At 39.4% G+C, this 22966-nt stretch overlaps 1 protein-coding gene across 5 annotated transcripts in view; it reads left to right on the top strand.

Annotated features, from left to right (window-relative positions):
• The window catches only part of TRIO (trio Rho guanine nucleotide exchange factor), a 250398-nt gene that overhangs the window by 125556 nt on the left and 101876 nt on the right, over nucleotides 1-22966 (top strand). For all 5 annotated transcript variants that reach the window (XM_051612788.1, XM_051612787.1, XM_051612790.1 and 2 more), the window contains exons 12-19: nucleotides 244-413; nucleotides 1298-1472; nucleotides 6899-7094; nucleotides 7652-7818; nucleotides 14457-14576; nucleotides 16144-16335; nucleotides 18741-18890; nucleotides 20292-20406. In XM_051612788.1, the coding sequence (XP_051468748.1) occupies nucleotides 244-413; nucleotides 1298-1472; nucleotides 6899-7094; nucleotides 7652-7818; nucleotides 14457-14576; nucleotides 16144-16335; nucleotides 18741-18890; nucleotides 20292-20406 (1285 nt within the window). The remainder of the gene's footprint in view (nucleotides 1-243; nucleotides 414-1297; nucleotides 1473-6898; nucleotides 7095-7651; nucleotides 7819-14456; nucleotides 14577-16143; nucleotides 16336-18740; nucleotides 18891-20291; nucleotides 20407-22966) is intronic.

Genomic DNA, 22966 nt, shown 5'->3' with positions numbered 1-22966 from the left:
TAGGAAAGAAAGGGTGACTTAGCAACACAGCTAAAGCTTTCCTGGTATTTCCAAGAAGCAAAAACCTTACTTGAAACAAAGACTCATTTTTATTAAATGGAGGATGGCATTTTTCTATGAAGAGAAACAAATCCTGTTTCTCCCTCCCACCTCAGTCTGTTTTCTCTTGTCCAGGGAGATTGCTTTGGAATAGTGGTTGCCTTATCCTGTGACTTACATTTTTTGTTTCCCCCTATCCTTTAGCTATGGACATGGCTTGAAGAGCTACAGAAAGAACTGCTTGATGATGTCTATGCTGAGTCTGTGGAGGCTGTCCAAGACCTGATTAAACGTTTTGGTCAACAACAACAGACCACTCTGCAGGTTACAGTCAATGTCATAAAAGAAGGTGAAGATCTTATACAGCAACTAAGGTAAAACAGATTTTTATTTAAAACTCTTCTGGTGTACATCTAATATTCTGTGAAGCTCTTTCTGTTTTGAGGGTAGAGATGATGACTAAAAGATATGACCTATAAATAAAACTTGCAAATATTAGAACTGCAATGATGTTTTGTGCTACACTGATAGTCTCTAATCCTTTGTTTACTGGAAGCTTGGCTTATAAGCACTATCTCCACAAGGAGAATTGTCTAATTAAGCTACCTTTGTGATAGGAGTAATCATATATTTTTGTAGTCTTGATACACAGGGCTCCACAGCATTTTGAGTTCCAAGCAGCAGCCTTTTTAGACACTTGAAATTGTTTTGCAGACTGATAAGTAACTTTATTGTAGCAAAGACCATGAGTTTGCAGTCCATTTAATTCAGTAACAGTCTAAATAAATTTGGCCCCAACTGTCCTCTTTGCTGTAGGAGCTGATATTATCATATCTGAACTTGAAGGTTTTATAGTAAAGTAAAATATTAATTAATATTAATTAATTTTAAATTAGTATCTAATTTTGATTTTTTTTCAGGTTCAGTAGATAATTACTAAATGTCACTTCAATTTCACAGTATAAGGGTTTGTCTATGGTTTAAAATGATTTAATTATTATTCCTGTAAACAGTGTGCTCAAATGTTGAATTAGTAAAAAAATGAAAGCAATCTATTTCCTAATGCTTTTTCAACTACTAAAACATAATTTGGACTTTCATTAACAAAGATGTACAGACTTAGCTTTCATGTAATAGACTTACACTGACCTTAGTACAAAAATCTTAGATTTTTGTGGTTTTGTATAGCATCCAAATTTTTTCTATATTTTTTCTTTTTTCTTCCCCCCCACCTTACCTCTCTCTCTCCTTTGAATAGGGATTCTGCCATTTCTAGTAATAAAACCCCCCATAACAGCTCAATCAACCACATAGAGACCGTCCTGCAGCAGCTGGATGAGGCGCAATCTCAGATGGAGGAGCTTTTTCAAGAACGCAAGATCAAGCTTGAGCTGTTTCTGCAGCTCCGCATATTTGAAAGAGATGCAATAGATGTGAGTATCTGCTCCTGGGGTTGCGCTGTAGTTACTTCTCCTCTTGTGTAGAAACATTTGTGCTATGATGATTGTACAGTTGCATTGGAATGCAGCTCAAATGACTGACAGACTTCTTACCTGAACTAGGACTTTTTTGTTGTATGTGAAAGTGTCAGGAGAGTGCAGAGCTGAGATTTTTGATACTAACTCCAGCTCCGATTAGCTCCCAGTGCATCTTTAAGCAAGTGTCTTGTGAAATCATAATGTGCCAGTTACTTCAATTGGTAAGTTTGCTTTGAATATCAAGCTACCTTGATCTAACTAGAATGCTTACAGTTCATATGAATAAAACTTGCAGGATGGTTTAGTACAAACCCTGTAAACTGTTGCTCTGCAGTAACACCCCGCTTCTTTTACTTTTCCAAGTCAATATTCTTTTTCAGTTGACAGCTACAAGTGATGTTTGGAACTCTGCTTTAATCTTCAGGATGTTGAATGGCTCTTTTTTTAAAATATTATTCTTTTCCACTTCTGAAAATGCAAAAGCAGTTATAGTGGCATGCGCCTGCAAAACTTCAAGAAGTTTTGAGATTAATCCAAATCTTGGATGAGGGTTACAGCTTATCAGTTGGAAAGTTTTATGTCCCTGTTTATATGCAGGGACATGCTTACAAACAGACAGGAAACTCCACATGGATCTCAGGTTAATAGAATTGCGTTATAAAGCTTTAACCAAATTGATCATATGACTTCTGTAAAACCACCAGCACTGTACACAGTGACTGAAATTGAGTTGGTGCCTCAGAAGGTTCAGAGTTATCCATTAGTATATAATCCTGTATGAGTATGTAAATAGCTTGTCTTGAGACTCCGGAAACCTGGAGTTTCAGTGGTAATTTTATCCCTTTGTTTGTACATAGTAAAAGCTGTAACTGTTGGTTAGGTATGAATGGTGTAAGGGGAAGAGAGGCAGCAAGCAGAAGTGAGAGAAATTTTTTTTTTTTTTTTTTTCTTTCTTAAAATCAGGATTAACTATCATTGCTGAAATCTGTTTTAGCTAAGCACATTGTTTAGGAGCAGTGCAGGAATAGGCCAAAAAAGTTCCTTGGTCAGTGCCCAGAGAGGAAGTGAGAGTGTGTGCTCTACAGTAATAGCAACTGGTATAAAGGAAGACTAAGAAGGTTCTCTATTTTACAAATGACACTGAGGAGGTGAAACTAGTCTGCATGGAGGTTGCTGCTTTGGTTTTGTGAGAGCAGCTGTCTTGAGTATGCAAGGGAAAGGCTTGGCAGAATTGTGATTGTAATAATCAGCTGGATGACAGGTGTATGTGGAGGAACACAAAAGATATCCCTTGTCATAGGATTGTCAACAATTTTACGATCTGTGCAGAAGTGATCTGCAGTGCTCAAAAGGGCAAAGCATAAACCAAGAAAATTAATGGAAGAATTAGATTAAAAGTTGTAGTGAAATTCATTATTAAGGTGATTGCTTTTTGCTGTAGGTTACCTAAACCAGTATTATACAATAGCTGACGGGTGGTTGCAGGAGCCCTGCTTTGCAGATGTGTTCTAGTCCAGTACAGGATAGCATCTGTATAGATAATAGTACTTCTGTGTATGTTATTTGGTGATGGCCATAGGATTTTGTAGTGGAAAGCCACATACACTAACTTGGAAGGTCTTGCTTTTTTCTAAAACTGACACTTGGCATGCTTTACATTTTGGCATATCAAACACAAAGCAAAGTATCAATTACCTTGTCAAAAGAGTTAGTGTATATTGTTTGTATGACTTGGAAACAAAAATTATACTTATCTAAGTTTGCCAGGAAGCCCTCCAGGGGATGAAATCACCCTGACTGCAGAGCGTCTTCAGCAAAATGTTCATTGCTTTGCTGTCTCTGTACCACGTCCTCGCTCTGCTTCCTCAGCAAAGCATTCTTCTCTTTTCCCTCTCCCTGAAGGCAGACATCTGTTCGGAAACTTCCGGGAAGAAAATGCAGGGACTAGTTCCAGGTCAGTTGTTTGAAAGCAGAAGCTCAGCTGAAGTAACATGATACTGAGGAGGAGCCAGATGCCAGCTAGGAACTTGCAGACCTTGTTTTGACCTCCTTCTTTGTCCCGGATTTTGTGTGACTGGCCCAGTCAATTAAGACTTGGCTGCAGGGGCAGTTCATTCAGGGAAGCATCCTGTGAGGACAGTTTTTCTGTAAGGCGAGTACTGTTTCTAGCTTTTCTTACTGCTTGCAAAATAACACAGGCTAAAATGGGACAAAGGGTTCTCCTAGCACTGCAGGTTCATAGAGTGCAGCTGTGCTCATGGGGACAGTGGTGTGATTTGCTGGCAGGGCTAGTCCTCTTCTTCTTATCCTTACTCTGCCCTGACAAAATTCTCTGTTTCTTTTAGTTGCTGTCTTTTATCCTGCAACTTTTCAAATTCTTCTCTTCTGAAATAGCTCTAGCTGCACCACTGTTTCTGGTTTGCCACTTGCTCTTGGCATGTAAACTTGTCTTTCTCTATGCTCAGTAGGCTTTTAAGTGCCATTGTTCCTGAGCTATTTGAAGGGCTCTGTTATGAGCACCTGTATTAACTAAAGGCAAGAAAGAGCAAAATGCATGCAAAGAGGCCCTTGATAGGTGATCAGTAGCATAAGGAAGATGTGTATGGACCTAGCCAGTGGGAGTATACCAGTGGCAATGTATGAAGTCTGAAATGTCTGCATCACATCTCTGCCTGTGCATTTTTGCTTGTCTGTATCTTAAATGCCTCTGTGCCTGTGTCAGGGCTCCACACAATGCATGCCACATACTTTTCAACTCACAGCTTTATCTCTACTCTATTTTTGGACCATACTTACAAGATGCCTGTTAAGTCATACAGCCGAAAAGGCAAAGATGCCAAGTGCTGGATCGTAGAGACCTAACTCTTCTCCCTTTCCCATCTGTTTTTCTTTCTCTGAGCACGTAATATTTTTCAGGTCCTGGGTAGTACTCAGTTGGTACAAGGAATGCTAGTTAGGCCTTCTGAAAAGGTTCCTTTTGTGTTATACCCTGTCGTGTGTCCTGTCAGTGTTGCCTTTACATTTGTTAGAACCTAGGAATGTTAGGCAGCTCGGACTCTGCCCTAGGAACCTCCTGAACACACACTATGGTAAGTAGTTACCTTGTGTTTTTTCTGAGTTGTCCATTTCCTGAGAGCAGTATTAATTTGTGATTCAGTCACTTTACATGGCTGTTAGTCATTACTTTCATCTTTGTTCTGTTTGTTGAGTGCTAATTATCTTGACAAAACTTTAAAAATTAAATAGGACCCTGCTTACTCTAAAAGTGTTGCTTCTAAAGCAGAACTTTAGGAAAAGCCTTGAAGAGTGTGGGCAGAGTATTTAACCCATATTATTTTTCTTTAATTCTGCCCTGAGTGCGTTTCCAATTTGCGTGGTGGGTGCAATGGCTGAAATAGGTAATTCTGAGCCACCCAGTTACTGCTGAAAAAATTAAGGATTGCTGCCCTTCTTAGGAACTCCAGCTGTGATGTGCACAGACGTCTTGTATTTTGAACAAGTGTGGGACCATGCTGGCATTATTTATTTGAATCGAGGGCTTCCTGTTCTTTTGAAGGGGACAGGGAATATCTTGCTCTTACAGAGAGTGCTTCAGACTGCTTTAAACAATGTGTGGGCCCTGTTCTTAACCTCAGGGTTGCATGAAGCAGCATGGGAAGAAATTGCAGTTCTTACTGTTGTTCATTGTTGTTCTTTGGAGGCAGTATCACTGAAACCTCTTGGCTGATGTGGCACATGGTGTTAACCTCTTCATACTACCTGTTGTTCATAGCAGGTTCACAGCAGGACAGCCTGAGAGGACATAGTAACTACAATCTATATAAACCATTCCATTATTATAAAAATCCTGACATTTAGCCACAGTGGTCTCCCATTGCCAGCTTATGGTGTTTATTACTTTATCTTCACTCAGTTTTATAGTAAGAGAGGTAAGGTTTTGACATCTGTTCTGAAGGGAGATGGACTGGCTTTTCTTTATAACACCACATTAATCCACTTTTTGATGGTGTTTAGAAAGACAGCAAAAGAGATGATGTTTTGACAGTGAAGTTTCACAACCTTCTTTAACACTCAGATTTTCCAGTTGGAACAAGTTAGCTACAATTATTTCTTGAGTATAACTTACTAATGTTAGGTGATCTGGATGGGTAGTGAATGAAAACAGAGTTTTTAAGATGAGCTGTGAAGAGCAGGTTTGTGAGAGCACAGAAGGGGGTTAGCTGGAAGTATGCAGTATCTCGGGCTGGTCTGTCAGGAAGACATGAATTTTTAAATATTTCAGGTCAATTTAAAAGGAGATGAAGAGTAGAGAGAGGTGATGAATCATGTTGGGCATGGACCAAGTTCAAGAGAAATAAGAGAATTTTAGAAGGATTTTGTGGAAGGGGAAGCCATTCATAATGCATGAGTAGATAGTTTGTGCAATGTTTGGAGTGAGTAAAAAAGCTTTAAGCAGTGACTTTAAAAGGTCTTGTCCTGTATATCTTCCTGCATTGCTTGTCCATCAGCTCTTCTGTTCTAAGTGTCACCCTTGAAACATGTAAGTTTTCACTTTGATGTAGAACTAGTTGGGGATTGCAAATAGTCATTCTAATTGTTTGGTATCTCCCATCATGGCATGATGCAAAACTTGAATGCTTAGTGAATCAAATACAATTACTGCAGAACTCCTTTAAAACAGGAAGTAAACTCTCTGATGCCATAATTTTGAAAACAATTACTTGATGTGTCCATTTTTTATGATACCACGTGAACAGAATAGAAACAAGTCATCAAGAGAAGGTAGCTGACTACAGAAACTTCATACAGATAATTTAACGTAGCTTTCTCCTCAATTCTACAAGGTTTGTCTTCCTGGAATTTTTCTTGTAGTTTAATTGTCTCAGTGACTTCATGGCTCTGATTAACCACTTGGAAAGCATAGTGGCATATTTCTTTTGCTGACAACAAATGACTTTGGTTAAATATTTGTGGAGCCAGCTTCTTCATTGCATTTTTGCTGTGTCTTGCTGCATACATAGGTGTTTTCCTGTGATTTAGCACGGTTCACATCAGTTTGTCCTAATTCTGAATTTGTAGAACTCTGGAGTTCTCACCTGTGTCACAAGCGATGTGCTGGTGACAGAGTACCTTAAACAAGGCAAGGGTGCCCATAGTGTTGCAAGTACTGGTTGATGGAGAACTGTTGTGGTTCTCAAAGAAATTCTTCTTTAAAACCCATGGTAGAAAAGCCTGTGTCTGAACCACGTTGAACTTGACCAGTGAGGTCAATCAACAATGAGCATCTTGGTTTCCTGACCTCCATCATAAGTGCAACATGTGAAATAAATGTACATTGTCTAATGAGTAAGTGAACATTGTCTTCTTCCTTTTTCCCACAGATAATTTCAGATCTCGAGTCTTGGAATGATGAGCTCTCTCAGCAGATGAATGACTTTGACACTGAAGATCTTACAATAGCAGAACAGAGGCTCCAGCATCATGCAGACAAAGCCCTGACCATGAATAACTTGACTTTTGATGTCATCCACCAAGGGCAGGATCTGCTGCAATATGTCAATGAAGTGCAGGCATCTGGTAAGATGGCTCGTTTGTGCTATTCTGGGCAGTGGCTTTGTAAGAATTACCCAGTTGTCTCTCCATGGGATGTGTGAAACTGACAGAGATGCTGGTTAACTGTAAGCTGGAGATGTGTGAACTCAAATAATTTGATAGCACCAGTTGGCAACACCTGGAAATACTTGGTTTTTAAGAAGGGAATTCCAGTCAGGAAGGCACTACAGTTAGAGTAAATAGCAGGGAGTTAATTTTATAGTTAATCAGAGTAATGCACTCAAACAGTGTTTTCTGCTTTCAAGTAATAAGTCTTGCATTTTTGTTTCTTACACCCTTTCACCTGATTTTTTTTAACTGTGTATGGTCACCTAGAGCAAATCTGAGACTTCTTAAAAAAAAAAAAAATAGTTAATACTGCATTTTTAAAGAGTGCAAAAACTATGCTTGTCTAAGCAAATGCTCAGAGGAGTAAGTTGAACTTTGAGAAGGAACTGGAGAAGTCAGTGTAAAAGAGTGGGAACAGGCTGTTTGTCTTTGGGAGACCTGTAAGTAATTTATAAATAACTGGGTGGTTACAGGTGTGGAGCTGCTTTGTGACAGAGACGTGGACATGGCAACTCGTGTGCAGGACCTGCTGGAGTTCCTCCATGAGAAGCAGCAGGAGCTGGACCTGGCAGCTGAGCAGCACCGCAAGCACCTCGAGCAGTGTGTTCAGCTGCGGCACCTCCAGGCTGAGGTCAAGCAGGTACACAATGGCTCTGTCTTCGCCTCAGGGCTTCTCCCCCAGTGCCCTCCATGCCTCCCAGAGAGGTCTGCTCCCCTCCAGGGATGTGGAACACTGATTTCCACTGTAGAAAGTCTTGCATTTAGAGGGACTTCAGGCTGAGCATGTAAGAAACTCCATCCTCTGTTAATATTGTGGGGTTTAATTTGCGTTCACAGCCCATATTTCTACCTGGATACAAGTCAAGTATTTGAGGCTTAGAGCAATTTGAAGTAATTTCAAATCCATACTTTTATCATCTGTATGGTGGTTATTAAAAATGTTCAGTGATATTCCCTGAACACTGACCTAATACTTTTTGCTATATTGGTTGAGACATGTACAAATGATGATAGCATAATAACAGCAGCATTTTCTTTCCGGGAGAAGAAAAATGAGGTTATGCTTTTCCTGGCAATAAAGTGTCAAGTTTTGAGGTCCTTTTCTGGTAGACATCTAAATCTTTGGTGAATTTGAGATGCTGGGGGCAAAACTACTGAAGTAGGTGAAAGTTTGAAAAATAAACAAATAAAACACTAGAAAGGTAAGAGCTTTTGATGTTTCTTACACTTGGCAGCATCACAGAAGTCTTCTTAAGTCTGTGGTATTAGTATGTCCCAAAATGGCTCCAAATCCAACCTGTCCTTTTTTTATGTGTCGTGAGCTCTTAAAAAATTTTGTCATTTTCATGTTACTGTGCATGAGAATTCCCAAATTGCAAAGTAACATAAAAGGGGTCCAGTTAGCATAGGAGAGGTGGATAGAAAGTTCCAGAAGTATTTGCAGGCAGAGGTCGGTTACTTTAGTAGCAGACCCAAAGTTTCTATGTGGTCTTGAATTAAAGGAATAAAAGCAAGGTACTGGTAGTGTCTGGTGTCAGTGCAATTTATGATGTCCGTCAAATGTATGACCTTCTAGTTAAAGCCTAGGCATAGTCTACTGAAGCATACTGTATCTGTCTTAGTACTTGTTCATCTTCATAAATGAAAATTATGATGACTCTTCTCAAATGAGTAATGTTTGAAATGAAGTTGTTGCAGATCGGGATGGTTTCTGTACACGGTTGCATACTACCTTGAGGATGAAGGAAATGAATGCACATTTGCAAAGGAAAGAAAAAAATAAAAAGAAAGTATCTGCTTGACAGCTGAGGCAGTCTCATCCCTTTGAGGTACATCACTGGATTAGGAAGGGATGGGTTAGTGAGAAAAAGAAATTGTTAATTTCCATGATACTGAAATAATACTACACCATTACAGAACAGAATAGAGCACTTGGGTAGTCTTTCAAAGACACCCTATTAAATAGTTATTTATGTTGCATACTCTCACAATGAAGTGAGTACCTTGCTCCATTACCTTTGTATGTATGCAAGTTAAACGTGACTGACAAGAAAAAGACAGATGGTTAAAACCTGTGTTTGCAGAATAAATGTTCTTCTATATTTTGACAGATAATGTCAAAAAAGCAGATGATGAACATCATGGATCGTAGAGGAATATCTGTGTTGTACTTATTGTGTGCTTTTTGTAGGTCATTCTTTAAGATCTTCATAAATTTAAAACACTGCTAGCCTTGACTGAAGCTGAAACTCAAGTTTAGATTTTTAAGCACTGGAAAAAATAAATTCATCTTACAGTAAAAATACTGCTACTATGCTGTGCTAGCCAGATGCCTTTTCTTAGTAGAGTGGGGATTTGGAGAAAAAATTGATTCTATTTTATATTCCTAGTACACATCTTATGGAGTGGTATTTTATGTTGAATTAAATGCCATAATAGACGTGAATTTTCAAACAAACTTGCATGAACATGTAGCTGACACTGTGTATCACAAACTCGTTTTCCAGATTTATACTGTACAGATGAACTTGCAGTACTTGCCTACTTTGAAGGCCTAAAAATTGAATGGAACTAAAACTGAATGTTATATTGTCTCATAGGATTTATTTTGATCCCCTTTGGAATGCTTTGTGGGTAGTAACTTCCAGATCTTTGATTTCAGTTGCCTATTCAGAAAACCACATCTGATTTAGTTCTTATTAAATATCAGGAAGCATGATCTTCTGTTTCCTTTGCACTGGGAAAAACATTACAGCTCAGTGGGTCACAGCAGGTGCTTTACCTGAGAGTAAAATGATGTGGTAAACCTCCCTTTTGGTCAGTTTTGTTTGGTTTTTGTTGCCTTCAGCAGTGAACACATAGTTTTCCAGTTCAATTACTGTGATTTTTCTGCCAGATTTATTGTTGATGAACTGGGTGTAAGCATACTTAATACGCAGACGGGATCCTGTCTCCAGAGCAAGGGTTTTTACAGGGTTTCCATTTGAATTTTTTGCCAAACTGACATTACTGCTATTGTATTTCTTTGTATAACTTTTTTTTTTTTTTAATATATAGCTTGTAGTCATGTGAAAAGTTTAGACTGGAACACTGCAGGAATTTTTCCATAGGATTCATCTCTTAGGTTACTGTAATGGAAAGCAGCAAACTGTCTTCTGGCTTAGTTTTTTAATCAAATACTTGGAAGGAATCTTTTCAGTACTAGATAGCAAAACTTTGAGCTTAGTGGATTCTTATCAAGTGTATCCAGGTTTCTTGTGAGCCCAGAAAACAGATAAATCATCCGGGGTTGCTTCTCCCTTAACTACTGTACCCATTCTGCTTCGTGGCATTGAAGTTCTGTAGATCAAGTCTCAGGACTAGGAGGAAGCAGAAAGGCCAAAAGATGAACAGAGGTTTAAAGAAAACCTGCAAAGAATTTCCTTGTCAACTTATGTATAATAGCTACACAGAAGACAAAACGAGATAGATTACAGTGCAGGAAAACCTCAGAAGATCGGGGGAAGAGGATGCTTACTGAAATAAGGGACAGCAGTACATGGAAAAAAAACAACATGGAAAGGAAAATGTGACCATTTTATACAGGGCAGGGAACATATGAATATATAGAGGCAGAGAAATTGTTAAAGAGAATATCTGTCTCATCCAGAACTCCACTTGTGTGTTTGCCAGACAAACTTATTTTTATCACCTAGAATATAGCTGCTGGATTACTTACTGCTGCAATCACTCCTGCGTACTCACTTCGTAGAATGAATGCTTTTCTCTACTTAACATGCAGCATCTGCCTTGGTCATAATCACTACCAAGCTCCAAAATGCATTGTTTTTATTGTGCTCATTAAGCCTTTTCTGTGCAATATTGTCTGCTGCTCTGATCATGGTATTTGTTCTTGGATATATACTTATGTGCTCAGACCTGTAAATAGTGTACAGATACTAGTACCAAGTGCAGCCTTGTACCTTCAAGAGTACCTTGAGCTGCTTTGTGTTCTCACGTGCAGGTCTTTTAAAAAAAGCTCAATGCTTGAGCTCCGATTGTCCCAAAATACTGCTCAGGAAGAGTATCCTGGCACTCCACATAGTGCCATATGGATACGAGAATGTAGCTAGGACAGCAGGCTGAAACAGGTTTGTCTTGTAATCATGTTTAGTGAAAGCGAAAAATCAGTCCAAAAAAGTAATCTTAAGTCGAGCATATATCTGTAGAACTACCTACTTGACCCTTTCAAACGTCCCAAGAGCTATTTAATTTCCACATTTAGCTTGTGCTTTTCTAGCTTGCTGAAAGCTGGGAGAGGAAAGATGGGGTGCATGGCCCATCCAGACAGTGAGGTGATGAGAACATGCCAGCAAACGCTGGAAGGCAGCAGCCCTGGAAAAAGAACAGGCTTGCTGTTTACTAGCAATTGTTTTCCCTGTGAGTCAGAGCCGAGGGAAGGGGAAAGTGCTGCTGGATGCTTTCCTTCCTTATTTTGTAGAGAGGGAACTTAGAACCGCATTTGTAAGACAAAATAGAAATATAAAAGGGATTTAAAAAAAACTTCTGGCCCCTGTGTTCTTACAGACAAATCCTTTCCTGCAAGCATAGTTTCTGTCTACAGTTTGTTGGACCTGTCTAATTCCCTTGAAAGTTTACCTCTTTAGTCCTCCTGAGGCTTACCTGAGCTTCCTCCTTTGAGTATTAACAGCCCCCCAGGTGTCTTAACTTAGAAACTGCCAGCTCCTTTCACCTGCCCCACTCTGTGATCTGGACGTGTCCTCCTTGCAGCAGGAGAGGTTTTTCCAAGACCAGAGCTGTCTTCCCCCTGCAAGGTTTCACCTGATCCAGTGCCTTCTCCCAAGAGGAGTAGAGTGCGCGCCCAGGTAATGCCTCTGGGAGGTGCTGTTGTGTCCCAAATCTACACTGCAGGCTTGTTTCCACAGACTTGCAGATGTTGTGTAGAAGAATGCAATTGGGAAAAAATCCAACTTGTTAGCAATTCATTGTGCAGGCAGAAGTGAGAAAAACTGCATTACCAATATAACAATATTGCAGTCTGGATAAACATGACACAAAAGGTGAGATTGTGATGCAGTTTTGAGGGAAAGGATGTCATGTCAAGATGGGTAGACCTCTGTTGCTACAAGCTGTTGAAAACGTTAGGGTATACTTGCGATGCAGACCTCACGTGCCTTTGTTCGTGGGATTTTTGTTTTAATAGGTCCTTTTCCTGGTTTCTGCCTGTGTTTTCAGTCCATGTCATATCATCTTGATTCACTTACCAGCATTAATGGTAGTGTTGTATGTGGATCACCAGATGAGTGTATTTAGTCCTATAAGAGCGAACTGTGATTGCTAGTTAATATAAGTATTAGCAGTGGCTAAAGGTCTAAAATCCATTTGTAGGAAAAGGTAGAGAAGGTATGCTTAAACTGGTTCTTTTCAAATCAACTGGGCCCAAAGGAATTCACCCTAGAGTACCTAACAAAAACTGCCTGAAATAATGTCATGGACAGTAGTGTTTATCTTCTCCAAACTTGGGGAGATTGGTGAGGTTCTGGAGGCCTGGAATTCAACATTTACTTCTCAAAAGTGGGAAAGGATTAGCTAAGGAAGGCTTATAGGTCAGCTAATTTAACATAATTCCCACGAAAAATATTGAAACAGATTATTAACCCTGAACAGTGATGAGGAGAGGAGAAAAGGCTAACATAAATGAATTAAGCATACCTTCCCCTTGATAAATCCTGTATCTTCCTGACACCATAACAGGTCTTCTGGGTAGATGTGAAAAAGCAGATGACATAGATCTTCCTTCTATTAAAGCTTTTAAAATAGTTTAGTTCAGTCTGTCTGGCCGTAGCTTACTATGAGAATGTCATATGAGACTATATTACCATGAAGGATAACTTGCTGGAAAACCGTTTTCAGTAACAAAAGCTAAGAGACTCACTGGATTAGGAAACAGATTTCAAAATCTTAAAAAAAAAAAAATCTATAGAACTCTGTATTTGGATACTAGTTTGTGTTTTCAGTCAGAGAATCTGTATGTTACAAATAGAGATTATTCTTCTAAATTTTAAGGTAATGGCAAAAAAAGCTGGAAAAGGGATTTGAGTTCATCAGAAGACACTGGATTACAGACCAGAATTATCTTGATGAAGGGGAGAATTGCGTTGCATGAAGGATGCAAATTTTATTATTGACAAATACAGAGCAAGATGTACTGTCAGGAATAATCAGCTGAACAAATACAGAACAGGTGTAATTACTGACTGGGCTGCAGTTGCATAGAAAGATTGTACAGATGACAGTGAGTATCCTGAATTATGCTCAGCTTTATTTAGTATTTGAAAATTTTGAAGATTTTTATCAAAGTGGTGGTTATCAACTGAAGAGAGCTTATAAAAGGACAGTGGGAAAAATTAGGCAGCTAACTTTACACTGAAGAGGTTGAAGAGACTGAGGTCAACAAAAGAAGAGGAGCCTAGAGGAGGGAATTGGGTAATGTTCTTGAGGGAGAGAGGGGAGTGAAAGACAATGCTGATGCTCAGAGAGAGAAAATGTTTTGGGTTTTTTTTATTTTTGTGGGAAGGAAGAACAAAATTAACTGAAGTTCAAGAAAGACTTGAATGTTATACATTAGAAAGAAGACTTATGGTGATAAAAATGTCTGGTGAGAGTGTGTGATGTCCATTATTGCAGTCTTGAGTAATGAATGAGGCACAGATCTTTTGCGGGGTGGCTTCAGGTGGCATGTTCCTGCTGTTGATAAGGAATGCAATAGGAGGTTTCTTCCACCTGAGGATTCTTCTAGTTTCTGTGGACATGTCAAAGAAGGCACAACAAAATACCTTTAAACAATTAGAAGACACTCAGTGATCATGTTTCTCTCAAAGTTAATACTCAAAATTCTTTAGTTACATTTTAGTAAGCTGCATTGTCCTCAATTTACATTACTGACACTGGCTCTTAGGCAAATATTGCTTGTAACTTGTTCTTGTTTCCCAGGTGACAGAGCATTCAGAAGCTCAGCCTTTTTCAGAGTATAAACTGAAGCCACAAGCATGTAGTAATTGAATGAAAGATAAGAGTTGCCAACTAAGTGAAATTATAGTTAATATAATTCACTGTGTTTATTGAAGATATAATTCACTATAAATACATAATTAGTAAATTCTTTCATTAACAATTCCAGTACTGCATGTACACAATGTTTTTGTCCCTAGCAATGATACTTATCTTGCTGACTGGCAGTGGAATTGCATATTTCATGGTCTTCTCTTTTGCTTACAGGTTTTGGGCTGGATCCGAAACGGGGAGTCAATGTTAAATGCTGGGCTTATCACTGCTAGTTCTTTGCAGGAGGCCGAACAGTTACAGAGGGAACATGAACAGTTTCAACATGCAATAGAGGTAAAAGCACCATTTCAGTGACGAAAGCCAGGAAGTCCTGTATTTACAGTTTGTGACTCTCTAAATAGCACCGCAGTAAGGAGAATGTATCTCTTCTGTCCCTTTTCATAATGTTGGGTTAAGACTACAATATTTTAGTTTAGGAAAAGCAATTTAAATAATTTTATGGCAAAGACATAAAAATGCTTATTGAGAAGATAGATTGTTTGTTTGTTTGTTCTTGTTAATTTGGAGCTTCAGTTCCAGAAGAACACATCATCTCAGTGCCTTTTTGTAAAGCAATAGCCATTTATTGGTTGAAGAGTAATTTTAAAAAGTTATAATTACTTGAACAAGTCTGTTCACAGGAATTTTACCAAAAATGGTGTTTACATTTTTTTTGATACACAGTATAATGCTAATTGTTAAATTTAAGAATAAATGGAACAGCAAACATCAGTTTTGTGTATTCTTATATGGCCCTTTAATATTTCTATAGTTTTTGATAGTAGGTTTCACTGAAATTTGTGTGTGGTGGGGTGTCCATCCTCCAGCCATGATTTCAAACTAACTTGCTGGATTGGGCAAATCTTTGCAAAAAACAGAGATCTTAAGATGGACTGGAATGTAGTGTTCTTAAGTTGTATGCATAATTGAGGGACTTAAAGGTGCTATCAGTTATATATAGCACAATTCTTTTTAAGAACCAGAGTTATGATTGTTGGGAAAACAATTTTCAGAAATAGTCTGTTGTGCAGTAATTCCTTTCATGTTTGCTGTTCAGTGGAGTTATGCTTCCCCCTCTCTGGGTTTTGCAGATTTTTTTTAAATTATTGTAAGGTTTTTTTACAGTTTGCAATATCTGTACACTCATTTTGAGAGCTTTGGTAATGCTTTAAGTTTAAAAATCATGATGCCTCTAGGTATTTGTCAATTTAAGAAAAGATTATTAGGAAGTTTAAATTCTGAGTTTTCTGGATCATTCAGTATTTGGATATAATAATATTTATTATAGTTAGAGGATCCAGATTTTAGACAAGTATGTGTTTACATGGAGAACTCCAGTTAAAAATTTGCTTACAGTGATTGGAGAGTTGTATTTTGTATTGTCCTGCATGCCTGCACCTTCATTTGCTCACTGCTAATGTGCAAAATACTGCTGTAAAGGTGTGAGGACAATAGTAGCAATCATGCCAAATAAGATACAACCTTTTCATGTTTTATTTTTCCCTTGCCATGAAGGGTGAGGAGAGAAAGAAAGAGAAAACCAACCCGAAAAATCATAATTATAGCAAAGTGTACTGCAGCATAGGTATGCCATATGTGACTTAATGCTGTGCAGTGGTTATAGCTTGTAAACTGCTAGGTATTGTTGATTTGATAATAAAACTGTACAGGATTTATTTCCTTTGTATGTGCATAAATGAAGTCATGTACCAACTAATATTAGATAGTTATTTTTAGTTAATGGATGTCTGTGCATGTGTATAGAGATGTCGTTGATACAGTGGAAATATGAGCCTTTGAGGTCTTCAGGAAAAAGAACTGAAGTGCTGCACTGAACTCCTGAATTTTCTCCTCTTGTCAGAAAACCCATCAAAGTGCCCTGCAGGTTCAGCAGAAGGCAGAGGCAATGCTGCAGGCTAATCACTATGACATGGATATGATCCGGGAGTGTGCAGAGAAGGTTGCTTCCCATTGGCAACAACTGATGTTGAAGATGGAGGATCGTCTCAAGCTTGTGAATGCCTCTGTTGCCTTCTATAAAACTTCTGAACAGGTACAGAAATGCTATGTGCTCTGTGTTTCCCTTGTTTAATTCTTTGGTGTGGCATAGCCAGCTGATAGTGAGCCAGCAGTGTGGCCAGGAAGGCTAACAGCGTCCTGGCCTGTATCAGAAGTAGTGTGGCCAGGAGGACTAGAGAAGTGTTTGTCCTGCTGTACTTGGCACTGGTGAGATTGCAGCTTGAATACTATGATCAGTTTTGCATCCCTCACTAGGACATGAAGGTGCTGAAGAGGGTCCATATAAAGACAACATTGGTGGTGAAGGGTTTGGGGAACAAGTCTTATGATAAACGGCTGAGAGAGCTGGGGATATTTAGCCTGGAAAAGAGGATGCTGAGGGAAGACATTATCACTCTTTACAGATACCTGAGAGGAGGTGGTAGTGAGGTGGGGGTTGGTCTCTTCTCCCAACTAACAAGCAGTAGAACAAGAGGAAATGGCCATAGGTTGTCTCGGCAGAGATTTAGACTGTGTATTAGGAAAAATTCATTTATCTAAAAGTTTGTCGGTCACTGGAGTAGGCAGCCCAGAGAAGTGATCAAGTCACCATCCCTGGAGGTATTTAAGAGACGTGTAGATGTGATGCTTACGGACATGGTTTAGCAGTGGACTTGGCAGTGTGCTAAGTTAATGGCCGGACTTGATGATCTTAAAGGTACTTTCCAACCAAAACAATTGTGTGATTCCATAAACCAGCACTGCCTAAAATAAACCAACGGTCAAGTAGGTTTGGTTATATTTATTAATTTAATAACAACTGCAGTTATAAAAAAAATACAAAAAGCAAATCCACTTACCAGCTGCCTTAGAAAGGGAAACTGTGTTGCAGCCTTTCAGTATATAAATGGTCTTATAAGACAAAGGCTTTTTACCAAGGCCTGTAGTGACAGGACAAGGGGCAACAGTTTTAAATTGCAAGCAGGTAGTTTAGATAAGATATGAGGAAGGCATTTTTTATTATGAGGGTGGTGAGACACTGGAGCAGGTTGCCTAGAGAAGTTGTGGATGCCCCCTCCCTGGAAGTACTCAAAGTCGGCTTGGGCAAGGCTTTGAGCAACCTGATCTAGTGAAAGTGGCAGGGAGGTTGGGCTATAGATCTTTAAAGGTACCTTCCAACCCAAACCATTTTATGATAAATGAGTAGCAGACAAATTGTACTAAGAGATTATGATGTAATTGGTCTGGCTACACTTGTTTCAATTAGCAGACTTCAAAGAGACTACACAACCAAAGTGTAGTGATTATCAGTGAAGACCGAAATCTTCATCTGTCTCTTCTATCACTCTCCCTTTTAATGTTCCTCAGATTCTTATTTTTAATTGAGAAAGACTTGTAAAACATTTTCAAGATTAATGGGCTACATCAAAAGAAGCATGCCAGCAGGTGAAGGGAGGTGATTCTTTACTTGGAGGAGCCCTTTACTCAGCTCTCATGAGACCCCACCTGGGGTACTGTAACCAATTCTGGAGCCCCCAACATAAGAAGGACACGGAGCTCCTGTAGAAAGTCCAGAGGAAAGCCATGAAGATAATCAGAGGGCTGGAGCACCTCTCCTATGAAGACAGGCTGAGGGAGTTAGGTTTCTTTAACCTGGAGAAGAAAAGGGTTGGGGGAGACCTCATAGCAACCTTCCAGTACCTGAAGGGGGCCTACAGGAAATCTGAGGAGGGACTTTTTACAAGGGCCTGTAGCAATAGGATAAAGGGTAGTGGCTTTAAACTGGAAGAGAGGAGATTTAGGTTAGACATTAGGAAGAAATTCTTTCCTGTGAGGATGGTAAGACACTGGAACAGGTTGCTCAGGAAAGTTGTGGAAGCCCCGTCCTTGGTAGTGTTCAAGACCAGGTTGGATGTGGCTTTGAGCAACCTGATCTAGTGGGAGGTGTCCCTGCCCATTCAGAAGGGTTGGAACTAGATGATCCTTAAGGTCCCTTCCAACTCAAACCATTCTATGATTCTATAGATGTGTTTAGTTTGATTTCAAGAACTTTTGCTTAAACCATAAACAACTTGCACAGAGGTTTTGTTGGAAGTACTTCAGATGGTTGATTATGTTTTTTTGTGTGGGAATGAGAAAAAAAAAATCAGTTTCACCCTACTTGTCCACAGAAGAGTTAGGGGGAAGGTTGGCAAGATTGGTTCCTCTGCAATGATATCTTAAGCCCATACTGAACTATGTAGTCACAGAGGAAGAGAAAGATGAACAACTTTATGGATAGCCTATTCCATGTAAACAGGCCAGTGCATGCAGCCAAAGTCTTGCCTTTTTCTTAAGTCCTAGTCAAAATATGTCAGAAGCTAAGGTACATGTAAGGGGTAGATCAGCTTTCTGGTTTGTTTTTTTTTGCTTGAATTTGGCTTTTGATTATATTTGACTTGGATTCCTCCTTCCTGATAGGTATGCAGCGTGCTGGAAAGCCTGGAACAAGAATACAAGCGAGAAGAAGACTGGTGTGGGGGAGCAGACAAACTAGGTCCCAACTCCGAAACAGATCATGTTACTCCCATGATAAGCAAACACTTGGAACAGAAGGAGGCATTCCTAAAGGTAGGGCTTGCCATTTTTTGTGTCTTCTGTTGAGGAAAGCATGCAAATGCTTATTCTTACAGTGCTGAAATGAAAAAGCAACAGTGCCCATTCAAAAGCTACAGGTATGTCCCAAACTGCAGAGATGTGGGACATGGCACAATAAATGCTTCTGACAGTGATTAGGAGAATACTGCCAAGTGCATAAAGTTGTAGCCAGTTTTATAAATATTTCCTGTTGAACTTCAATAGATGTCAGGTTTCCCACTGTGACTGAAGAGGAACCATGAATCATGGCTTTGAGCAACTGTCATTCTAAAGACTGCTTAGAGACTGCTGCTTTGGAAGAGAAGTGAAAGTCACATGGTACCATTGCTGCCTGTGCATCAAAGCAGCTCTCAGATGTACTTGGACTACAGTAGAGTACAGAAGAAGGAAATTGCTAGACAGGCATCTGGGAGTACTTGGGTTTGTGCAGTAATCTGCAGATAAATGAAAAGTTAAAGTTCCAACTAATGTGCTTGTGAAGGTGATGCTTGCAAAGCAGTGTAACTAACCCTGTAAACAAAGGCTTTGACCAGCATCACCTTCAAAGATGTCAGAGTATAAAACTGGTTTTTATTAAAAGCATTTTGTTTGCAGATGAAAATGTTCAAAAATTTATCAGGATAGCTCAAATTATACTGTCAAACAGATTTCTGCAGGTGGCATGTGAGTTTCCTGTCCTTGTGTTCAAACAATTTGAGAAATTACTTAGTGTCTCTGTTACCGAATCTAACCATGCTACCTCTCTCTAGCCTTTTAAAGTAGCATTTTATGTTCTTCTTATTAAAAATAAAGCAGCCAGCCCATATGTAGTACTTGGTGTACATAAGATGAAGGCAGCTGAGCTGAGTGTTGGCAGTACAGGGGGTGAGGACTGAAAGTTCTCAAAGCCTTGTCTTAATATTTTAAGAGCATGTCTTAATATTTTAGAATTTTTCGTGTCACTTCAGCAGAGCATTTACTTTTCATTTAAAGTAGTGGTGGATATTTTGGAATATCCAAGTGATTACCTAAGCACGTGCACTCTGTTTACGCAATAAATAATTTCAAGTGCCAAACAGTACATATCCAAAACAAACTTCTCTGTGACTCTTCATCACGCTGAAAGCTCTAGAGCAGGTAATTGCATTTCAGGATCTTCAGATAAAAGATGCTTGATTTTTTTTTTTCCTATGGAATAAGTATTAACTGTTACATGTTGGGTAAACTATTTTAGTGCTTGGGTTGGCTTACTTGTAGAAGTATTTAAGAAGCAGTCCTTTTTAAAATTTGAGTGGGTGGGAAATGCATAAAAGAGGGATGAGGTAGATTCTTCATCTCTTGCTGGATGTGTGTGTGTGCGCATCTTCAAATAAAATAATACCCCTGACTCTCTAGGCTTGCACGCTGGCACGGAGGAATGCTGATGTTTTCCTGAAATACCTGCACAGGAACAGTGTAAACATGCCAGGGATGGTGACACACATCAAAGCACCAGAACAGCAAGTCAAAAGTAAGAGGTTTCTTGTTGGTTTTTTTTCCAAAGAATATGATTATTGTGGTGTGGTGTGTGTGATGATGGAGGAATTAAGCCTGCCTGAGTGGAAAGGATTCTGTCAGGCTTAATAGGAAATTATTAAAATTGCTCACACTCTTTGAAGGAGCTGTCGGTCATCAAATTCTCTTATACCCAAATGAAGTTGCTTTGAATTGATCGCTTACGTAATCTTGTTTCAGTTTGAAACTCAAATGCACTGCTTTTGTTCAGAGAATGAGATACTGAGCTTCCATGTGATAATGTTTGGTCTGAAGCCAAATGAGAGCTGATCACTCTTAAGTTTACTCACTGTCTTAGTGTGGTGCATTCTACAAGTTCCTTAGGAGTGCCAGAGTGATACGAGATAATCCCTTGAACAATGTCCGTGGGCCCTTCATATAGTTGAATCACTATTAAGGAACTTTGTGAAGTATAGGATAACTGATATGTTTAAATTGGATATGTAGATAGGTAGTAGCTGAGTTGAGGCAAGAAAGAACTAATATACGGGACTTGGCTTTTGCTAGGATTAACTCAATGCAGTGTAGCCTTGAAGCTGTAATGTGACATGGGGAATGGAGTAGAGAGGGAAATTTGTAGGGCTTTCAGAGACAAAAGGACAGAAATTCATAGGGTATGCATAAACTGATGGGTGAGGTGGGCAAACAGAGATCAGAGAGTGACATTCAGCAGTAATTACTGCATTTTACTAATTTATTTGCCAGTTGTATTTTGCTTGATGTATTTTGAAGCTGTGACTGAACACTCAGGCCATGCTACAGACTCAAAACCAGGGAAGTCTAATTAACTGATGTTTGCAGCTACCCAAAATGGAGTTATGCAGAGGATGGAGCCAGACTCGGAGGAATGTGGCTATAGGACCAGAGGAAGAAGTTGCAGCAAGGAAAACTCTAAATGGATGTAAGGAGAAAATGCTGCAACAAGAATGGGAAAGCCCTGAGTAGAGCGGGCAGCCCAGGGAGGTAGTGGAATCTCTGTCCTTGGGGATTTTTAAAACTCAGTTGAGCGGGACCCTTAAAAAGTTTGAAGTTACTCCTGCTTTCAGAACGAGCAGATGGCCTCCAGAGGTCTCTTCCACTCTACGTTATTTGACTCTTTCAGAAAAGAACATGCTCACTGCTTTTACTACAAGGGAAAAACAGTTTGCATTAAACTTACCCATACATCTGACAGTACTCAAACTGAAAATCTCCCTGTGTTGAATTTTTTGTGTTGGAGAGATAATAGGGTGTTGGCCATACTTTTCACTCAAAGGAAATAATTTGATTGTGGCAGTTGAAACTGTGAGCATGTAAGGCTCAGAAAGAGGATTGTTTTTCCTCTGTCCCCAAGACATCAACAGGTACGGAACTGTACAAGATAAAATCTGTGCAGAAATGTTGGCAGTATCCATAACTGGAGAAGTGTTGCTGACGTTTGTCAATTAGCGCTCTTCTTAGTAGTAGACAAAGAAAACAAAGCAGAAGCGAGCAGGAGGTTGTAGCTACCACACTTACTGAACTAAAGGAGGAAGTGTTAGGGCTTTTAGACAAGCTTACTAAAAATTTGGTTTTGAAAGCTGTTCATGTTAAAACAGGCATTCTGAAAAAGATAAATGTGTTCAGATGAGAGAAAAGTCTCTGCTAATGTCCTTAAGAATAATTATATGTCAGAACTGTAGAGTTCTTCATGTTCTGTGTACTGTAAAATCCTGGATGAATGTTACATGCTTAAAAAGCAACCAAAAAAAGCAATAAAAATCCCCAACCAGGAAAAAAGCTATGTGCTTTGACACTTCCCCCCATAAGCCTCTTAATGCATTATTCTAAAAATTAAATGAATCAAGATAAAACTGTGGAGAACTGCTTCCTTTTACATCTCAGTGGTATGGTGGTAGCTGACTAAATGATGTTTTTTCACTCTAATCCTCCTGTTCAAATAAATATGTAGGTACAAAAAAAAGGCTTTTCTAAATAGAGAAGAAAAAAAGTGTATTTATTCCATTTCAATGAAATAGAGGTTACACTGGTTCTTCTGGACCATTACACACTCATACCTGGGTGTATACTCATCGGTGTATCAGACTATGATCAGTATAAAATATATAAACAAACTGTAAAAACTTGAGTATCATAGAATGGTTTGCATTGAAAGGGACCTTAAAGATCATCTAGTTCCAGTCCCCCTGCATGGGCAGGGACACCTCCCTCTAGACCAAGTTACTCAAAGCCCCATCCAGCCTGGCCTTGAACACTTCCAGGGATGGGACATCCACAACTTCCCTGGGCAGCCCCTTGCCCTGTTGCTTCATGTTCCTTGTAAAAGTCCCATCCCTGCTTTCTTGTAGGCCCTTTTCAGGTACTGGAAGGCCACTATAAGGTCTCCCTGGAGCCTTTTCTCCCAAACTCTCTCAGCCTCTCTTCATGGGGGAGGTGCTCCAGCCTTTTGATCATCTTCATGGCCCTCCTCTGGACTTGCTCCAAGAGGCCCGTGTTCTTCTTGTGTTGGGGACTCCAGAACTGGGCACTGTACTCCA

The sequence above is a fragment of the Apus apus genome, chromosome 2 (genome assembly GCF_020740795.1).
Source record: "Apus apus isolate bApuApu2 chromosome 2, bApuApu2.pri.cur, whole genome shotgun sequence".
Lineage (NCBI taxonomy): Eukaryota > Metazoa > Chordata > Aves > Apodiformes > Apodidae > Apus > Apus apus.
The sequence above is the reverse complement of the archived record's forward strand: the minus strand, read 5'-3'. Positions and strand labels throughout refer to the sequence as shown.